Source organism: Meriones unguiculatus, chromosome 1, assembly GCF_030254825.1.
Source record: "Meriones unguiculatus strain TT.TT164.6M chromosome 1, Bangor_MerUng_6.1, whole genome shotgun sequence".
NCBI classification, from domain to species: domain Eukaryota; kingdom Metazoa; phylum Chordata; class Mammalia; order Rodentia; family Muridae; genus Meriones; species Meriones unguiculatus.
Genome location: NC_083349.1, coordinates 81,084,358 through 81,105,499, shown reverse-complemented (window position 1 = coordinate 81,105,499; position 21,142 = coordinate 81,084,358). Strand labels below are relative to the sequence as shown.

Sequence of the window (21,142 nt, the reverse complement as noted above, 5' to 3'; positions counted from 1 at the left end):
GCTAGAGCTAGCTACATAGTGAGATCCTGTCTCGGGCGGGGGGGAAGTCTCAAACTTAGCTCTTTTTTTGCACTGATATACAAACAAAGCATGCACTTATCCTCAAATCATTTTTGGAAAAAGGCACATTACAAACACAAATTATAATGTCCATTATTAATGACTTCATATATTTTCCCATTCAAAACCCATCATTTCCAGCCAGCCCAAATCTTTCAAAATATTAGAATCTGTGACTATAATTTCATGTGTGACTTAGAGGAGTTTTTTAAATAAAATTCCTATTATAGTAACTATACAGTCCATGTAACTAACATTTATGTTATTAAGCAAATTTTACTAAGCCAAAAGTCTACTAAAATATGAAAGAAGAGAATGGTTGAAATGATAGATTGCATTTGATAGAGCTTCTAAAAACATTTTATTTATATTTAGCTTCAGCTATAATTTTCCAAACTTGCAATTGCACTGGCTTCGAGTTCAATATTTTTTCAAAATTTTAAAGAAATTTGAGAACATTTCAACACATAGTTATAAAATGCACAAATTTAAAGAGTTACATGAACCATTAAAACACACATATCTAACAACCCTGAAAATTCTTTATTTAAAACATCAAGTTATTTAAAATGGGGACATTTAAAATAAAATTCTTTCAAAACTCATCACTTTAAAGTAAATATACAATGGTGTGCATTAATACAAAATAGGAAATAAATCATTGTCTGTCATCAATGGGAAGATTTGCATGTGTTCAAAATAGTCATAATTTAAAGTCAGACAGAACATAGGCCAGCAAAGGGAGTGTTTCCTTAGTCTCTTTAGAGGCGTTTTAAATTCTGCTTGCTTTGGGCACTCCCTGGGAGACCATCTTTACTACTTCTTGGCTTTGCTGACCCTCTTCTACATTCTTCAGACCCATGATAAGCACACAGACATAACACACAAAAGTCAAAGCCACAGGCCAGGCGGCTGCACAGCCCCCTTTTCTTATATGGCTGGTACTTAGCTGGGGATTGGCACCTTGGGCAAGGCTTTAAAGCTTCATCAGTAAAGAGTGTCCTGGCAACCTGTAGTGGAAGCACGCACACTCAGTCTTCCAGTGTGACACTGACAGTCACTTTAGTTCAAACTCTAAATACTTCTGATAACTTATGACCCATACTCACCTTCACATACTGTGCCTGTTTACTCCTTAGGTGGGTGAGGGAAGAGCTTGCTACAGGTGTCAAAACATCTCCCCAAGGGGACAGAGTTGGAGCCTGCTCATTTTGAGCAGTGGGTGCCTGCGCCTGTGCCTGCACTGATCTTAAGGCTGAGCGACTTAGAAGATGAAGCCGAGTGGCAGCATCCTGAACATGTAACACAGCCCCCTGTGATAAAGACAAGGAGAATCAACACTGCAAAATCAGAAACCTCCCAGCATAGGGCAGCTTTCTGCCTGGACTGGATTTCAGTGTTTAGGAATGGTTGATAACACTAGGATCCTTCCTGGATCATTTATCTTTAGGGTTGGGGGCAGGCAGGGAATCTTTTCTCACCTAACTTTTAAGTCAAGGAAAACAAGTTTGGAGATGGGGAGATGGTTCTGCAGATAAAAGCACTAGCCATGCAAGCCTGACAGCCTGAAGTGTCAGTGTACTCCTAGTGTGAGATGGGAGGTGAGCCAGGAGAATCCCCTGGACGTCTGCAGCACTTCACTGCAGTGAACAAGGAACCCTGCATCAACAAGGTGGAAGGCAAGAACCAACTCCCCGAAGCTGCCCTGACCTGCACACCCAGCCCTGGCACAGGTGGCTGTTCTCTCCTCTCTCTCCTCTTACTCTAATAGATATATATGTATATATATTAATATATTAAGCAACACATTTTGGTTTTCTGTTGATAGGATCAATTACTTTCCCGTTTATTTGAGCCATTTATTTACTATTGGCAAACTTCTCCTCCAAGGAATCAGATGCATGTTATCCTGCAGGCCACATAGCTACAGCTATTCAGTTCTGGGCTCATAAAGGAGCTGCAGACAGCAAAAATACCAAAGAGAGAAACTGTTCCACTGAAACTTACTTTGTGAATTCAGGTGACAGAAAGAATTTGGCCTGCAAACCATAGTTTTGAACCGATTTTAAAGCCAAGATCTAAAAAGAGAACTGGGAAAGTAGGGTGAATCTTTTGAAAGTTCTTACCTTAACCACATGTTGGACGAGCAATAGGACTGCTGATATAACACAATGTCTTTGGCTGGCTTTTGCAAATATCTGGTTCTGATTCACTTTTATAGTTGTTATAAACAGCCTTTATATTTGTAAAGGAGCAAAAAGCATCTCTCATCTGAACTAGATTCCAACATTATTCAAATGTTCAGTTAAGTGTGTTAATTGACTTGTACACTTTAAAAGTATATATAATGTCCTTTTGTCAATTATACCTCAATAAAATCAGAAAAATAATTAAAAAAGCATTTTTAATAAGTAAATTGTCTAGCCTTGTACTTAGTGAAGGCTGTGATGGGTAAAAGTTTCTCTAAAGAAGAGACAAAATGAACCAGCTATCCAGATGAACGAGTTTCTTTATCAGTTCACTGTAGCCTTGGCCGCAGTGCCCAGTCAAGAGCTTACTAAAAGAACACTGCTGCATTCTGATGCAATTGGTGAGTACAGCGTGTACACACCCAAAAGTGCATCAAGGTGTCAGCTGAAGCAAACTGAAAAGAAACAGTTTTTCCTTTAATAAGTAATTATGAAATGTCTAACTGGTGACAAGGTTTTTCTGGGGTTTGTTTTTAATGTCTAAGAAACAAAGCAGTGGACAAGAGTGCATGTTCATGCCTGCTAACAGTCTTCAAGGCAATGTTCTCTCATTGTGTAGTACTGGCTGGTCTCATACTTTGTATGGGCATCAGGCTGCCCTCAGATTCACAGAGACTCACTTAACTATGAAAATGAGGTCAGCTAATAGTTGGTCCTTCCACATGTGTGAGCACAGTGAAGACTAAAGAGCGTCAAGGGGAAGGAGCGGGCACTCACCCTGGTCTAAAGATGGACAGGAGATGAGACTTCGTCCTACTGAACGTGCTTGGCCTGTGCTCTCAGAGTCCCCTGCTTAGTAACTTTGTGGCACTATACAATCTGAGGAAAATCACTAAACAATTCTGTTTTGAAATATTTCTGTTTTGGCAAAAATTCGAGGGTTCATGTAGAACAGGAGTGCGCAGGCTCAGGGAAGGTGATCTGAGGAAAAGAAGGAATAGTAGAAATGTGGTGGAACTCACCTAAAGGAGACATTTGGTTCTTGCAAATAAGGGGAGGTTAATCTAGGATCTGTACAGACAAACACCGAGACACAGTTTACACACATGAGGGTGTGGGGAGACAGAGACACAGGAGACAGAGAGGCACCAAGAGAACCGACAATAATTAGTTCCGGGAGACAGTTACACAGGAACGTATGTATAAGGACATGCTGAGTGTGATGGCACATGCAGTGTTCCTTCCCAGCACTAGAGGGACAGAAGCAGGAGATTCAAGGAGTTCAAGGCCAGACTTAGGTACAACATGAGTTCAAAGCCAGCCTGAGTATATAAAACCCGGTCTACCAACAGTCTGGAGAGATGGCTAGTGAGTAAAAGGATTGTGCAAGCACAGAATATGAATTTGTATCCTCAGCATTCACATAAAATCTGGCCAGCATGATTCATGCTGTAACTCTAGCCCTGGGCAAGCAGAGACAGCAGATCCCTGGGGCTCATGGACCAGCACTATTTAATCCAACTGCTGAGCTCCAGGTTCAGTGAGATCCTACATCACAAAAGTAGAGTAGAGTAATAGAGGAAGACACCTGACACTGACCTCTGGCCTACACACACACACACACACATACACACACACACACACACACAGCATGGTGGCACACACCTGTTTTTCCAGCATTCAAGAGGCAGAGGCAGGAGGATTGCCGCGAGCTTAAGGTTGATATTGTCTACATACACAGTTCCAGGCCTTCACAGTAAGACCCTGCCTCAAAACAAAACAAAACACAAAAGTTTAATGATAGTGTACATGTCATAATACTCTTGATATAGCCTCTATACACCTCAATCTGATTCACCACAAATGATGATGTAATTATAGGCATAAGACAGGAGAAATCAGTACTGAGAGTGGCAGGGAGGGGTGCTAGTCTGGAGAGGTTGGAGAAATAACTGAAACTTTTCCAAATAAAATAACAAATATCGGCTGGGCATGGTGGCGCATGCCTTTAGACCCAGCACTTGGGAAGCAGGGGCAGGCAGATCTCTGAGTTCAAGGTCACCCTGGTCTACTGACTAAGTTCCAGGATAACCAGGGCTACACAGAGAAACCTCATCTCAAAAAATAAAACAAAACACATAATAACAGTCTGAGCTTAGTAAGATCACCTTTTCTAGTTCTTTCTGAACTCAGCTGGCTGGTACAACTCACCACAGACTGGCAGAGTGGAAAACCTTTATGCTGACATGAACTGTTGCTGAAGGACAGATGATCAGGGTTGCAATTATGGAGGACCATCACATCATTGGCTGAGTGGGTCTTCATAACAACATTTGGACTGTTAAATTTGTGGGATTGATGATTGTTTCTAGTATAAAAGTTAAACTGTTTTTATTTTTATTTTTTTTTTAAGCAGAAAGGGGGAAATTGTTGAGGAGTTTTAATTCAGAACATGGCTGCTCTGTCAAGAGATCACATCCAAAGACGTTCTAGGAATACAAACATGACTTCAATCTAAGAGACAGAGGCAAGATCTGAGTTCAAGGCCAGCCTGGTATAAGAACAAGTTTCAGGTAAAGAAAAGCTTAGGTCCAGACATGGTGATACATGCCTTTAATCCCAAACAATGAAAGTAAATCTAATTTGTAGAAGGAAGCACCTGTGTTTGAAAGTGATATTTGATCAGCAGAAAAAGTGACAAATCAGAAAAAGATTTGACAGAATAATGCCCAGTTCTCACAAGTGAGGAAAGGGAAGCTACTTAATGGGCAATGCAGATAGAGAGAAGGCAGTTCTAATGGGAGAGTTTTACAGAGAGAAATTGAATGAGAAGGAGCCAGAAGATTAGAAAAGATTGCTGGAGTTAGTTTAAGGCCAAGCAGAACAATTCAGAAGCCAGGAGAAAAACCAGATTGAATAAGTCAGCTTGGAGAGGAGTTTGAGCCAGAACAGCTGATTTGAGCCAGCCAGCCCAGTGCTCAGAGAGAACAAGAAAGGGTGAGCCTATTCAGCAGTAAATCTCAGAGGCTGAAAACATTCTAGGCCTAGATTAGCAGAAGGCAGTAAGCCTCTGAGACAACAACTGAAAACAAACAAATGAAAGTTCCTTTTACAGCAGTCCAAGTGCATTACCTAGAAATACAAGAAACAGAAGTAGAGACCAGAAGCCTGGTGTAGCTCAGACCTATAATCCCAACACTCAGCAAGGTGCAACAGGAGTACCATCACAAGCTTGAGTCATTCTGGGCTACATAGTTCCAGGAGATCCTGGAATACAGAGTCAGATCTGTATTCAGGGCAAAAGGAGAGTGGCACGCTTTGTTATAAATCTTATAATCCAATTTTATTTTTAAAGTTTGTAGTATTTTCAAGGAGCTTTAAAAGTTCCTCCAAAATAAAATAAAAAAAAAATGTGTAAGGAAAAATGTAGTCCTTTAAGAAGCCAGATTGAGAGAGACGTGTAATCTCAGTTCTTGGGAGGCAGAGACAAGAGAGCAGTGTCAACTTGAGCTACACAGTGACACTCAATAAAGGAGGGAGAGAACATGACTATTTTTTACTGGTATTTATTTAAGTACTGTGCCATTGCATGCATGTGTAAGTCAGAAGACAACTTGAGAGAGTTCAAGCTTGTCAGCAAGGCCTTTACCTGCTGAGTCACCTTACCTGACACCAGGGTTGCTGTAAGTTCTTCCTCCTCCTCCTTCCCTTCTTCTCCTCCTCCTCTCTCTCTCTCCTATTTTTCTTTGCCTTTGTGTTTTTTTTTTTTTTTGGTTTGGTAGTGTGTCTCTGGCTGTCCTGGGACTCACTCTGTAGACCAGACTGGCCTCAAACTCACAAAGATCCACCTGTTTCTGCCTCCCAAATGATTAAAGGTGTAAGTGACCTCTGCCCAGCTAGTTTTCTTCTTTTTAAAATGATGGCAACAATACAAGGATCAAACATTTTATCTGGAATTACCATTTGGGTTGCTGACACAACCAGGTTTCTTCCTTAGAGAAGTTAAGCAGAAAATGGAGTAATGAAGTTCACAACTTAAATATTAATAGGTATTTGTTTGAATATTTTTGTTTTCTTTGTTTGAGACAGGGTCCCACTATGTAGTCTTGGCTGGCCTGGAGCTCATTGTGTAGAACACACTGAACTCAGAAAGCCACCTGCCTTTGCCTCCCAAGTGCTAGGCTTAAAGGTGTGCACCCCCAACACCCAGCTATTTCGAACTTTTTTTTTTAAGTTTGTCCCTTATATATAAGGCAACACTCTTAAAAATATTATATGGGGCCTGGTAAGATGGCTTAGTGAGTTAAGGTGCTTACCAGCAAGCCTGAAAACCTGAGTTTGAATTCTCTTAAGTCTCTTAAGTTGTCTTCTGACCTCCCCAGCACCCACAAGGTGCCAGAAAGAACCAGCTCTTGAGAATTGATATCCACATGTGTGCTGTGGCACAGAAGAACACAACACAGGCACATGCATACATACACAGTAATTTTTAAAAACCATATGTGAAAGAAGTGGTTACAATGCTAATGCACTCACTGTTCCGTGCTCCCCAGGGTCAGAAGCTGCAGCCACGCTGCAGCACACTGACAAGCCTCACAGTAACAAAGCAAAACTTTACTCAGCTTTACATTGTATTCTCTCACTGAAAGGAGAAATTCACAAATTATATTTAGATGTTCTTTTTGTTTATGTCACGTTCCTTCTCAGTTATTATATTTGGGTAAATTAGAAATTTAGGGCCAGAGAGATGGCTCTGTGGGTCTAGTTCTTTCCAACAAGCCCAAGGACCTGAGTTCAGTCCCCAGGGCCCACACAGTGGAAGAAATCAGACTTCCCATAAGTTGTCTTCTTACATCCATACATGCAATATGGATGAACACACACACACACACACACACAAAAAAAAAAAAAACTCAGAAATTTACTTAGCATGCTATTTTTAAAAACTAGAATAAAAGTAATACAGCAAATGCTCAGTTGTGCTGGTGACTAGGAAAGGTCTACAGCCAAATCTATCACCAAATACAGGCAATGCCATCGTCCTTTCCACAAAGCTGTGTCTCTGTGAAAAATGTGTACATTTCTGTAAGACTTGCCTAATAACATCAAAGCCAGACCTTGAGTTCTCAAAGGACAAGTTAGGATACTCCATAGTCTGCCAAGGACATGCTCCTGCATGCCTCTGGAGACACTGTGTCCCCGCCAAAGCACTGCCCTGTCATCCTGGCCTAGCTGACCTTGCTTTCCATGTCTCAGCAGGGTCTCCTTTTGGCTCCCAAGTACCTGTTCAGCTGTCAGGTTGAATGTTTAAATGTCAGGTTGAATGTGTGACACCCTTAGCACACCTTCGATTAGTCACCTGTCCAGCACATGATCCTCCAAGCAGTAGAGGCCATGTCAGAAATATCTATCATTGTAATCTGAATAATTGGCACAAGAGCTGATATGCAATATGTGCTTAAGAGACTGGATTTTTAAAATGCTACAAGGTTCTAATTATGAAAAGGCTCTAACAAGTCACTGGTATTCAGCTGTGACAGCAAGCCAGTGTGTAACAGCTTGACAATCTACTGCACTTTATGGACTACATTGGAATAGTTTAGAAAAAGTAACACTTAAAAGGGAATGTTTGCTAAATGGAAAAGATTAAAAGAAGAAAAACCAAACTCAGTGCTCAGTGATATGGGGTCACTCGATACAAACCCACTTCTAAGAAGCACTGTCCACGTTACCTGGGCATTTGCTTTCAGTTGTATGATATAAAGTTTCCTCCTCCCGTTTGCCTTTTTATCCTGAGCCACAATTTCACGCCAGTTTCTGCTGACGTTCCAAGCACTACAACAAACAGGTCAGTCTATTATTGCATGTTCTTCAAAAGGTTAAAATTTCCTTATAAGGAACCAATAATAAAAATAATTTTAAAGATCTGGACAGTAAATTTAAGCTTAAAATTATATAATAATGTTTGATCAACTAATTGTTTCACATTGATTTACCACATGAAAGAATTCCTATTAAAATACTAAGCACATAGTTGCATTATCTTCTTAGATTACTACTTTTCATATATGTTCATTTAGTTAAAACATATTCATTTATTTAGTGGGTGTTAGGAGTAGGGGAAGGCTCATGTATGCCATGGTTCTCAACTGGGGGCCAGACAACAACTTGTGAAATGTGGTTCTCTTCTCTACTATGTGGGTCGTCCCAGGGACTGAATTCAGCAGAACTGCTGGTCAATGCTCTCACCTGCAGAGCCAGGCAGACAGCCCTGCCGTGTTCACTTATGGCCAGCCTGAGCCATGGGTGGTGGTTTATACCTGTAACCTGAGCATTTGGGAAGATGAGGCAGAAGGATTGCCATGCTTTCAAGGCCAGCCTGGGCTACATACTGAGTTCAGGGTCAGTCTGGGATACACTGAGATCCTGTCTCAAAAATTACAGCAACAGCAAAAATAAACCAAACACGAGCCAATGGTTCATGTGCTATTTGATTGTAAATTTGGAACACAACGTGCAGCAAATGATTATCATCCTTAATATGAAAAATTAACTTAATTTCTTCTATTCTTGTGTCTAGCAAATCTGTCACTTTTGGCCAAATAAAATAGGAATGACCCTTCACTGGAAGTAATAAGTGCCAAATAATAGATCCCATTGTGGGTAGCACCCTATTCAAGGAGACAGGGTTCTATTTCTAACCCTAAAGAACACCCTGTTGCCAACAGTGTCCCTATGTTATTCTCAAAGCTCATTGCAGTGAAGCAGCTGGAGAACAGCTTCAGCCTGGCATGCTAATTCTCAACAGGTTCAACTACTTAATGGAAATAACCTGTTACCCTGGTCTTCATTTTTCTCACTTAGTAAATAACTTCGATCAGAAGACTGAAAGAAGGTGGCACTCACTTTAAGGGCCCAGGTAACACTCCAGTTGCCAACACTGCTTTATGGTGCCATGGCCAGCACAGGTGTCATCACTCTCTAAGTCAATCTCCATACTTTACATCACACAAGAGGTGGGCAGAAAGCCAGAACCAGGAGCTGGCTCTGTGAATAAAGTGCCATGACAACCTGAAAACTTGAATTTGATCACACATAAAGGACACAAAGTTGTCCTTTGACCTCTACACATCACGGTATGCACACACGAGCACGCATGCATGCAGGCACGCACATATACACACATACCTCCATTAACCATCTCAACTGATCTTCACCTCTCATGTTAACATGAAGAGTACCATTAGGATTATAAACACATATTCCTTGCTACAAATATTCTAGAGGGCAAGCAGAAATCACTGAAATATGACCAGTACCAAAGGCTCATGTAAGCAACCACCCTAAAGAGTCATACAACATTTTGACTCTCTGGTAAATACTCTAACATAAACAAACAGCATTCCTTTATTCAGCCATGTTGACATTTTAGACACCTTACCATTTGAACACCTTTGAAAGGTATACACAGTTGCACACACATGTCCATACCATGTTACCCACCAAGGTTACACCAATATGTGCTTTACCAAGTATATTCAGAAAAGTGGCAAAACTTTATTTTCAGGAAGACAATTGGATGAAAGGTCAGAGAGCCCAATGGGATAGATCTCCATTTAGCCCTGGACTGCTGGCAAGTGATTAATTTATTTAGGGGTGTTTTTCCACAGGTAGACAAAATACCTCAGAAGACTTCCAGCTACAAAATGCTACAATTTCCTACAACAGCCTAGAATAGATGAGTGGGAGAAAGGTGAAGACAGGCTTTGGGAGTAGTGGCCAGAAAAACAGCAAGGATTTTCTGGATGGTGGTGGTGCACAACTTTAATCCCAGCACTCAGGAGGCAGAGGCAGGTGGATCTCTGAGTCGAGGCCAGCCTGGTCTACAGAGTTAGTTCCAGGACAGCCAGAGCTGCAAAGAGAAACCCTGTCTTGGAAAAAAGCAAAACAAACAAACAAAAAAACCCAGCAAGGACATAATCCTCACTTGACATCTTCTCATTAAGAAAAAGATTCACAAGGCAGCAAGGTGGTGCATCATGTTAAGATACTTGCCACTAAGCCTTTTGACACAGGTCGAAAGGCTTAGTGGTAGAAGGAGAGAAATGATGTTTGCAAGCTGTTCTCTGACCTTGACACATGCCACATCATGAGTGCACACATATGCTATAATTAAAATCTTTTAAAAAGAGGGTCACTCAGGGCCTCTCTATGCAAGCCACTAGACAAGAGATCCCTGCCACCCACACCCCTAGTGTGGGCATCATAGGGATTCTTGGGATAGCGATCCCAATGCTAAAGCCTCTGCCTTGTGGGTCCACCAGTGTAATCCAGGCAAACAATCCCTGGATCCCAGACAGAGCTACATACTAGTGGCCTGCAGGCCACTGCGATAGTCAGAGAATCCGAGCATGCACACTGTGCCTGCTAAAAGCGCATGTGAATAGCGCCAGCATCACATTCCTTACTTAGGCAAAACTGAAACCACAGTGCACACTCCCAAACCAGTGAACCTCTCTATCTTCCTGAAAAAAGTCCAGAAAACAGAAAGAGACGATCTTAGCTTGAACTACAGACTCCAGGAGCAAACAGTGAGGGTTATAGATAACCTGATGGCCAGAGGCAGATGTAAGAACACACCCAACAAAAATCAGGACATTATGGCTTCACCAGCAACCCTACAAATCAATGGACACTTCAATTCACTAGATACACAAGAAAACGACTTTAAAACTATGTTTCTCCAGCTATTAGAGGCCCATAAAGATGAAATGAACGAAGCCCTCAGAGAAATAGCCACAGAGATCGAGACGAACAAAAAGAAAATAAATAAAGCTCTCAGAGAAATGACCACGAAAATTGAGGCAAACAAAGAGGAAATGAACAAAGCTCTCAAAGAAATGCAGGCAAATACAGCCAAACAAGTAGAGGCACAATTAGCGATATATAGAGAGGAAACAGACAAAAAAAAAAAAAAAAAATAGAAGCCATTATTGAAAAGCAGGACTCCACATTCAATCAGGTGAAGGAAATGGTGCAAGACATGAAAACAGAATTAGAATCAATAAGGAAAACACAAATTGAGAAAAACCTGGAGCTGGAGAACATAGAGAAAAGATCAGGAACTACAAAGGTAAGCATCACCAACAGAATACAAGAGATGGAAGGGAGAATCTCAGGTGCCGAAAATACACTTGCAGAAATTGACACGTCTCTCAAAGAAAAAATAAAATCAGAAAAGTTCCAAACACAAAACATCCAAGAAATCAAGGACACCATGAAGAGACAAAATCTAAGAACAATTGGAGTAGATGAAAAAGAAGACATCAGGCTCTAAGGTCTAGAAAATATTTTCAAGAAAATTATAGAAGAAAACTTTCCCAACTTAAAGAGATATCAATAAACATACAAGAGGCCTACAGAACACCAAAGAGACCAGAAAAGAAATTCTTCATGTCACATCATAGTCAAAACACTGAACCTGCAGAACAAAGAAAAAAATTTTAAAAGCAAGGGAAAAAGGCCAAATAACATATGAAGGTAGACCTATCAAAATCACACCAGATTTCTCAACAGAAACTATGAAAGCCAGAAGGGCCTGGACAGAAATCATGCAGTCCTTAAGGGACCACAGATGCCAACCCAGACTAGTATACCCAGCAAAACGTTCAATCAACATAGACAGAGAATTCAAAATATTCCATGACAAAACCAAATTTAAACAATATCTACACAGTAACCCAGCTCTCCAGAAGTTACTAGAAGGGAAACTCTAACCCAAAGAAAACAACTACATCTAAGGAAACAGAGGAAATAGATAACTACACACACAAAAAAAAACAATAAAAAACAAAACAAAACAAAACAAAAAAACCCAAAAGAATACAATGAAACTCAGCAACACCACCAACCCCACATCAAAAGAAAGTAACATTCGTTGGTCACTAGTATCTATCAACATCAATGGACTCAACTCCCCAATAAAAGACACTGACTAACAGAATGGTTGCAGAAACAAGATCCAACATTCTGTTGCATCCAAGAAACACACCTATGCAACAAAGATAAATACTACCTTAGAGTAAAGGGCTGGAAAATGTTTTTCAAGCAAATGGATCCAGAAAACAAGCTGGAATAGCTATCCTAATATCTAATAAAATAGACTTTCAACCAAAATTAATCAAAAAAAGATAAGGAGGGGCACTATATACTCATCAAAGGAAAAATCCACCAAGAAGACATCAAAATTTTGAACATCTATGCCCCAAATACAAGAGTGCCTACATTCGTAAATGAAAGCTTATTATTAAAGCTTAAATCACACATTGATCCAAAAACTTTAATAGTGGGAGACTTCAACACCCCACTCTCACCAAGGGACAGATCAAGTAGACAGAAACCAAATAGGGAAATAAAGGCACTGAGTCCCTAAATCAAATGGACCCAATAGACGTCTACAGATCTTTTCACCCAAACTCAAAAGAGTATACCTTCTTTTCAGCACCTAAATAGACCATATAGTTGGTCACAAAGCAAGCTTCAACAGATACAAGAAGATTGAAATAATCCCTTGTATCCTATCTGACCACCATGGACTAAAGCTGGACCCCAACAACAACGGAAATAACAAAGCCTACACGCACATGGAAACTGAACAACTTGCTACTCAATGACAGCTGGGTTAAGGAAGAAATAAAGAAATTAAAGACTTCCTAGAATTCAATGAAAATGAAGGCACAACATACCCAAATTTATAGGACACATTGAAAGCACTGCTCAGAGGAAAATTCATAGCATTAAGTGCCTTCAAGAAGAAATTTGTAACATCACATACAAGCAACTTAATGGCCCAACTGAAAACCCTAGAAAAAAAAGAAGCAGATACACCCAAGAGGAGCAGACGGCTGGAAATAATCAAATTCAGGGCTGAAATTAACCAATTAGAAACAAATAAAATTATTCAAAGAATCAATGAAACAAAAAGCTGGTTCTTTGAGAAAATCAACAAGATAGACAAACCCTTAGCCAAACTAAAAAGCAGAGAGAATCTATCCAAATCAGCAAAATCAGAAATGAAAAGGGTGACATAACTAGAGATACAGAGGAAATCCAAACAATCATTAGGTCATACTACAAAAGACTATATGCCACAAAATTTGAAAATCTAAATGAAATGGACAATTATCTTGATAGATTCCATCTACCAACATTAAATCAAGATTAGGTAGAAAGACTGAATAGCCATATATCCCTCAAGGAAATTGAAGCAGTCATTAACAGTCTCCCCTCCAAAAAAAGCTCTGGGCCAGATGGTTTCAGTGCAGAATTCTACCAGACCTTCAAAGAAGAGCTAACACCAATACTCCTCAAACTATTCCACAAAATAGAAACAGAAGGAACACTACCAAACTCATTCTATGAAGCCACAGTCACCTTGATACCTAAACCACACAAAGACCCAACAAAAAAAGAGAACTTCAGACCTATCTCTCTTATGAACATTAATGCAAAAAATACTCAATAAAATACTGGCAAACCGAATCCAAGAACACATAAAAGATATCATCTACTATAACCAAGTAGGCTTCATCCCAGGCATGCAGGGGTGGTTCAATATACGGAAATCCATCAATGTAATCCACCATATAAACAAACTGAAGGAGAAAAACCACAAAATCCAACATCCATTCATGTTTAAAGTCTTGGAGAGATCAAGGATACAAGGCACATACCTAAACATAGTAAAGGCAATATACAGCAAGCCTATAGCCAACATCAAACTCAATGGAGAAAAACTCAAACCAATCCCACTGAAATCATGGACAAGACAAGGCTTCCCACTCTCTCCATATCTCTTCAACATAGTACTTGAAGTTCTAGCTAGAGCAATAAGACAACTAAAGGAGATCAAGGGAATACAAATTGGAATGGAAGAGGTCAAAGTGTCACTATTTGCAGATGATAAGAGTATACATGAGCGACCTTAGAAATTCAACCAGAGAACTCCTTCAGCTGATATACACCTTCTGCAAAATGGCTGGATACAAAATTAACTAAAAAAAAAAAAAAAAAAAATCAGTAGTGCTCCTGTATACCAAAGACAAAAGGGCTGAGAAAGAAATTAGAGAAACAACACCCTTCACAATAGCCACTAATAACATAAAGTACCTTGGAGTGACTCTAACCAAGCAAATGAAAGACCTGTATGAGAAAAACTTCAAGTCTCTGAAGAAAGAAATTGAAGAAGATATCAGAAGATGGAAAGATCTCCAGTGCTCATGGATCAGTAGGATTAACAGTGAAAATGGCTATTCTGGCAAAAGCAATCTACAGATTCAATGCAATTCCCATCAAAATACCAACACAATTCTTCATAGATATTGAGAAAAAATTTATCAACTTTATATGGAGAAACAAAAACCCAGAATTTCCAAAACGATCCTGTACAACAACAGATCGTTTGGAGGCATCTCCATTCCCAATCTCAACCTGTACTACAAAGCAATAGTAATAAAAACTGCATGGTATTGGCATGGAAATAGAATAGTGGATCAGTGGAACCGAATAGAAGACCCAAAATTAAACCCACATATCTATGGATATTTGATTTTTGACAAAAGAAGCCAATACCATTCAGTGGAAAAAAAAACAGCATCTTCAACAAATGGTGCTGGTCCAACTGGATGTCTATATGCAGAAAAATGAAAATAGATCCATATTTATCATCCTGCACAAAACTAAAGCCCAAGTGGACCAAAGACCTCAGCATAAAACCAGATACTCTAAATCGGTTAGAAGAAAAAGTGGGTAAGACATTAAAACTCACTTGCACAGGAGACAACTTCCTGAACAGAACACCAACAGCACAGGCTGTAAGAGCAAAAATCGATAAATGGGACCTCATGAAACTGAAAAGCTTCTGTAAAGCAAAGGATACTGTCATCAAAACAAAACAATTGCCTACAGACTGGGAAAGGATCTTCACCAACCCTATATCTGATATCCAGAATACATAAAGAGCTAAAGAAGTTAAAAAGCAGCAAATCAAGCAATCTGATTAAAAAATGGGGTACAGAGCTAAACAGAGAATTCTCAGTAGAGGAATACAGAATGACAGAGAAACACTAAGAGATGCTCAATGTCCTTAGCCATCAGGGAGATGCAAATCAAAACGACCCTGAGATTTCACCTGACACCAACCAGAATGGCTAAGATAAAAAACTCAAGTGACGACACATGCTGGAGAGGTTGTGGAGAAAGAGGAACCTTCCTCCATTGCTGGTGGAAATGCAAACTTGTACAACCACTTTGGAAATCAATCTGGCACTTTCTCAGACAATTGGGAAGAGCGTTTCCTCAAGATCCAGCTATACCACTCCTAGGCATATATCCAAAAGATGCTCAAGTACACAACAAGGACATTTGCTCAACCATGTTTGTAGCAGCTTTATTTGTATAGCCAGAATCTGGAAACAACCCAGATGTCCCTCAGTCGAGGAATGAATACAGAAATTGTGGTACTTTTACACAATGGAATACTACTCAGCAATTAAAAACGAAGAAATCATGAAATTTTCAGGCAAATGGTGGGACCTAGAAACGATCATCCTGAGTGAGGTATCCCAAAAGCAGAAAGACACACATGGTATATACTCACTTATATAGACCTATAAGATAGGATAAACATACTGAAATCTATACACCTAAAGGCGATAAACAAGAAAGAGGACCCAGGGTACGATGATCAATCCTCACTTAGAAAGACAAAGGGGATGGACATTGGATGTAGGAGCAAACAAGTAACAGGACAGGAGCCTACCACAGAGGGCCTCTGAAAGACTCTACCTAGCAGTGTATCAAAGCAGATATTAAGACTCATAACCAAACCTTCAGCAGAGTGCAGAGAACCAAAAAAAAAGGGGGGGGGGGAGGGGGAGTTAATATGACCTGGAGAGGACAGGAGTTCCACAAGGACCAAATATATCTGGGCACAGGGGTCTTTTATGAGACTGTTCTCCAAACAAGGACCATGTATGGATGCAACCTAGAACCTCTGCTCAGATGTAGCCCTTGGTAGCTCAGTATCCAAGTGGGTACCCTAATAAGGGTAATAAGGACTGTTTCTAACATGAACTCAATGGCGGGCTCTTTGACATCCCCCCCCCCTCAGGGAGGAGCAGCCCTGCTAGGCCACAGAGGAGGACTTTGCAGCCAGTCCTGATGACACCTGATAAACCAGTATGAGATGAAAGGGGAGGAGGTTCTCCCCTATCAGTGGACTTGAAAGGGGCAGGGAGGAGATGAGGGTGGGAGGATGGGATTAGGAGGGAAAGTGGGAACAGGATACAGCAGGGATACAAAGTTAACAAACCGTAACTAATATTAAAAAAAAAAAATTAAAAAAAAAAGAAAAAAAAAAGAGGGTCACTGACTCCTTCATGGTCTCCCTTAGCAACCACCTGTTCCATATGGCTTCTGTTCTCATAGGCATGACAATCTGAGGATCCTGTCTTGTGCTAACCCCCCATCTACCCCCCCATTGCCATCATGCAGTCTTTGTCATCCTGACATACATCCTCCATTTGTAAACCTCTGCTTTTCTCTTTAACCAAGCAGCAGCATGGAATCTACTAATATCTGGGGACATAAATTCTTCAGTTTCTAACCCCTAAACACAGCTATCTTTCCCTGCTGTATAACAACGAAGACAAAGGGGCATAGATAAATAACCCCTGACAAACTCTAAAATGAAAGTTAGCAATTTTTCTTAAGTTTAGAATTTGGAGTAAATAATAATATCCATTATTTGTGATAGTTTCCCATTTACCATAATTGTTACTCTTATTTCTGATCAGGTATCATAACTTAAATTAATTTGCATCTGAAAATGGGATGTGAATTTTTAAATAAGACATTTAAAAATCTGTGGAATTGGGCATGACGGAATACACTTTAAAATCCCAGGACACGGGGCTGGAGAGACAGCTCAGTGGTTAAGAGCACTGGCTGCTCTTCCAAAGGACTGAGATTCAATTCCCAGCAAACACATGGCAGCTCACAACTGTCTGTAACACCAATTCCAAGGGATATGATACCTTCACATTAATGCATGTTAACTAAAATTTAAAATAAATAAAAAGAAAAAAGAAATCCCAGAACCTGAAAGGTGGAGGCAGGAAAATCAGGAGTTTGAGATCATGATCAACTACGTAGTGAGTACAAGGCTAGCCTGGGCTACATGAGACCCTTTCTCTCTCTCTCTCTCCACACACACACACACACACACACACACACACACACCACCACCACCACCACCACCATCACCACCACCACCAAACAATTTTGGAATAAAACTTGCCATTTTGATTTTTTTTTCTCTGACCTTGAACCTGAGCAATCCATCTACCTCACCTTCTTACGTAACTGGGATTACAGACCTGTCCCACCAGGGATTACAGGCCTGAACTATTAGGTTCATCTTTTGTTTTTTTCTTTTAAACTGATGATTTAGCAATCTCTACAAGGCAGGTCACTTAAACTACCTCTGATATAGTGTAAGGCAACCAAAAACAGAAAAACAAAACACCAATTTATAAAATGATAAAAGTTTTCTTTCATGAGCAACTTTTATTTCTTACCTGTATAAACTCTCCGCAGCCAAGAAACCTAAAACCATAGCTAGGATATGCTTCAAATTTCTATATTGTAATTCTGTCAAGATATCCAGCTGTTCTATACCCATCTTCTTGCCAATTAGTCCTGCCAGAACACACTGTAGTCTAGCTATTTTCCCTTCATCCCTTTCCTCGAATTCCTGGTCATCTTCCTGCTGGAATCGTTTCCTTTTGCTTTTCATGAAGAGCTCATGAACTAACTGTAAGGCTGGAGTATTTGATAAATTCTTAAAGGTTAAAGTCAAATCCCTGACCTTCTCATCAGAGCCTTGCTGACTCTCCAAGATGCCTGAAGCAGTGTCTGCTCTTGCTTTAGAGTTGGGATGGACCATTGGCACTTCATCTTCTGTCTCTGACTGGGAGCCTTGCTCCTGGAGAGTAGACAGTCTTCTCAACCTCCCAAGATGCTTTGGCTTTTTCACAAGATCCTCCACTCTGGGAGTCCCCCTATGTTTCTGAAGAAGTTCTTGAAACGAACCTTCTTGATCAGAGATAAAATCTTCTGACTTATCCCAGCTAAGTGAGCTAAAGCCACTGTCTTCGGGTGTTGAAACACTGTGTCTAACTTCTGCTGAAGAATTAAGTGCTTGGCTTCCATTAAATTTAAGATTTGCTATGAGACTACTTACTGGAGTTACAGATATGGTTACATCTGCTCCATAGGTTGTCTGGTTCCCCAAGAAGCCCAGAAGTTCAGGACATGTGTTCTCATCACTTACACTTAAACTGCTGTCGCTAAAGTCCCTTGTGATAGAATCTCTAAAATCATGGCCTTCAATTGGAGACAGACATTCCACTTCAAATAAGGCACAGTCTTCTTTGGAATCATCAATGGTGGAAGTCTTATGCTGGGAAAACCGTAACCTTGAGTTCTGACTGGTAGAGGTTGCATCCTCTGTTTTTATCGTGCTGGTAGCTATTGGGCTAAAGGTGTCTTGTTTTGGGAAACCGGAAGTGCCACCTGAGATAGAGTTTTCTAGTCTAAGACCTTGACTTATATTTCTTTCCAGAGTACTGCTTTGTGAATCAGAATCCCCCTTCAGAAGGGTGAAAGATAAGTTCAGCCGCCTACGTAATGAGCATTTTTTCCTTCTGATTTTAGGAGTCTCACAAAGTTCTGGGCTTTGACCTGTTTCCTTCCTTGGGAACACAGATATCTTTCTTTGACTGGGAGATGCTGTAGGATTGGCTGAAGTTAGGCCTGGAGTTTCAAGATGCTCACAGGTTAGCATTGGGTCTTTTTCTTTCTTATTAAAGCTACAAGATTCTGACAACTCATGATGGCTTCTATGTTTAAAGGATGATGTGGAACAAAAATCTCTGAGGCTGGGAGACTTGGAGGTGACAGGGGAGTCCACTTTGCTTACTGCTCCATGGCTGGTTGAATGCCTTTGTGACATCTTCAAGTTCTCTGTTTTTACAAAGTAGAAACAAGTTTATTCTTTTTTTCACAATGAGGAGCCAACCAGGTTATACCAAAATAAATTATTTGTGTTAAATATAGATGATGGGAAATGATATAATTTTTTTCAAAAATTACTTTATAGTAAACTGTCATATATACCCTACTTAAAACAGTGCCTTGCTCTACAACCATATCACATTCTGATTACTTGACAACTGTAGGGAAGCACCATGCACAAACATTTTCTTCAATTATTTTTTTCATTTTTTTAAAAGGTCTATTATTATTTATACAGTATCCTGTCTGCATGTGTATCTGCAAGCCAGAAGAGGACACCAGATCTCATTATGGTTGTGAGTCACCATGTGGTTGCTGGGAATTGAACTCGGGACCTTTGGACGAACAGACACTGCTCTTAACCTCTAAGCCATCTCTCCAGCCCTTTTTTCAGTTTTTTGAGACAGGGTTTCTCTGTGTAGACCTGGTTATCCTAGACTCACTTTGTAGACCAAGGCTGGCCTGGAACTCAGCAATCTGCCTGCCTGTGCCTCCCAGAATATTAGCAAAACTATTATTTTGTTAATAATAGTTCAAGCTCTCTTGAACTATTATTAACAAAAACGATAACAGCCTTAGTTTTAGATTATTTTGTTAGCATATGATTTTTTCACTTTCATTTTTATTTTTTATATTAATTAATAGTTTATTCACTTTGTATCCCAGCTATAGCCCCCTACCATATGATTTTTTAACTGATGAACGTGCATTCAATATTCTAACTTCTCTGTGTTCAAGTATTATCTCATTTTAAAGCTCTGGAACCACTTCAAAGCCTCTATGAGAGGCTGGAGCTGGGTTCAGAGGTTAAAAGCTTCTACTGTTCTCACAAATGACCCAGGTTCAGTTCCCAGCACCCACATCAGGCAGCTCATAGCTGTAACTCCAGATGCCTCTTTCAATGGACATCTGTGTGCTGGTAACGTCTCCATGTGTGTCCAGGTGGGCACTGTGCTCATGCATATACACAAACACACAATTAAAAAGTCACTGGGTTTCTTTTCCTTAACACGAATTTTGGGGTGTGTGTGATACCCACACAAACATAGCATGGCACATTGCAGAAGTCTGAGGAGAACTCGTGGGAGTCAGTTCTCTCTTTAGATGATATGGATGATACGGATTCAATGATACATAAGTTAAATATGAGTTTAAAATGTATTACAAAAAAAGCTACTATGATAAACACAGATTAGAAGATCACTTCTACAGGGCAAAATAATATTTCAATTTCTACTACTTTTTGACATTTCTGACTTCTGATCCCCTGTGATTATTGCTAAGTTCTGCACATGCCCAGGAGGACAAGATGAGTAAACTTGGCTTTCTAAACGTTGCATTATACTTTAAAAGCATTTCTGTCTTCCAAATGCTAAGTTATAATGTTTCCTCTTATAAATTCCTTTCTCCTGAAAAAATATTAAATTCAACCAATCTGGTAGAGTTGGATTTGATGCTTTTTTTTTTGCATTTTGTAATTGTATTGTATTGCATGTGGCAGTGGCCTTCGAAAATCTAGCTCTTCTGCCACTTCACCACTAGGTGCCTCCCCAGCACTGGGAAATGAAGCCCAAACTGCTGGAAATAAAAGTGCGAACCCAGGTATGTGCCCAGTCCCCGAAAAACCACAGGCTGTCTGCTACAGTGTTTTCATCTTTCCTGTACCCCAAAATGTCTGCTTCAAAACTTTGAAAACTATTCACGCAACCGTCTGGCTTATTTAATTGACCCAACAGTTGGCTGATGAATCAAACAAA

General features: G+C 40.1%; 1 protein-coding gene across 1 annotated transcript; it reads right to left on the bottom strand.

Annotated features, from left to right (window-relative positions):
• Window positions 1-462: 462 nt before the first annotated feature.
• Window positions 463-19,331, bottom strand: Fbxo43 (F-box protein 43). The gene is made up of 4 exons (XM_021632194.2): window positions 17,888-19,331; window positions 7,982-8,084; window positions 1,170-1,373; window positions 463-1,070 (listed from the first exon to the last, which is right to left on the bottom strand). The coding sequence occupies exons 1-4, from the start codon at window positions 19,321-19,323 to the stop codon at window positions 822-824; spliced, it is 1,992 nt and encodes a 663-aa protein (XP_021487869.1). The 5' UTR covers window positions 19,324-19,331; the 3' UTR covers window positions 463-821.
• Window positions 19,332-21,142: the final 1,811 nt, after the last annotated feature.

Coding starts and splice junctions, on each gene's coding strand:
- Fbxo43 (XM_021632194.2), bottom strand. CDS start 19,323: ATGTCACAAAGGCATTCAACCAGCCATGGAGCAGTAAGCAAAGTGGAC. Junction 8,085..17,887: donor GCTGCGGAGAGTTTATACAG/GTAAGAAATAAA, acceptor TGTTTGTTGTAG/TGCTTGGAACGTCAGCAGAA. Junction 1,374..7,981: donor AACTGAAAGCAAATGCCCAG/GTAACGTGGACA, acceptor TCTTTATCACAG/GGGGCTGTGTTACATGTTCA.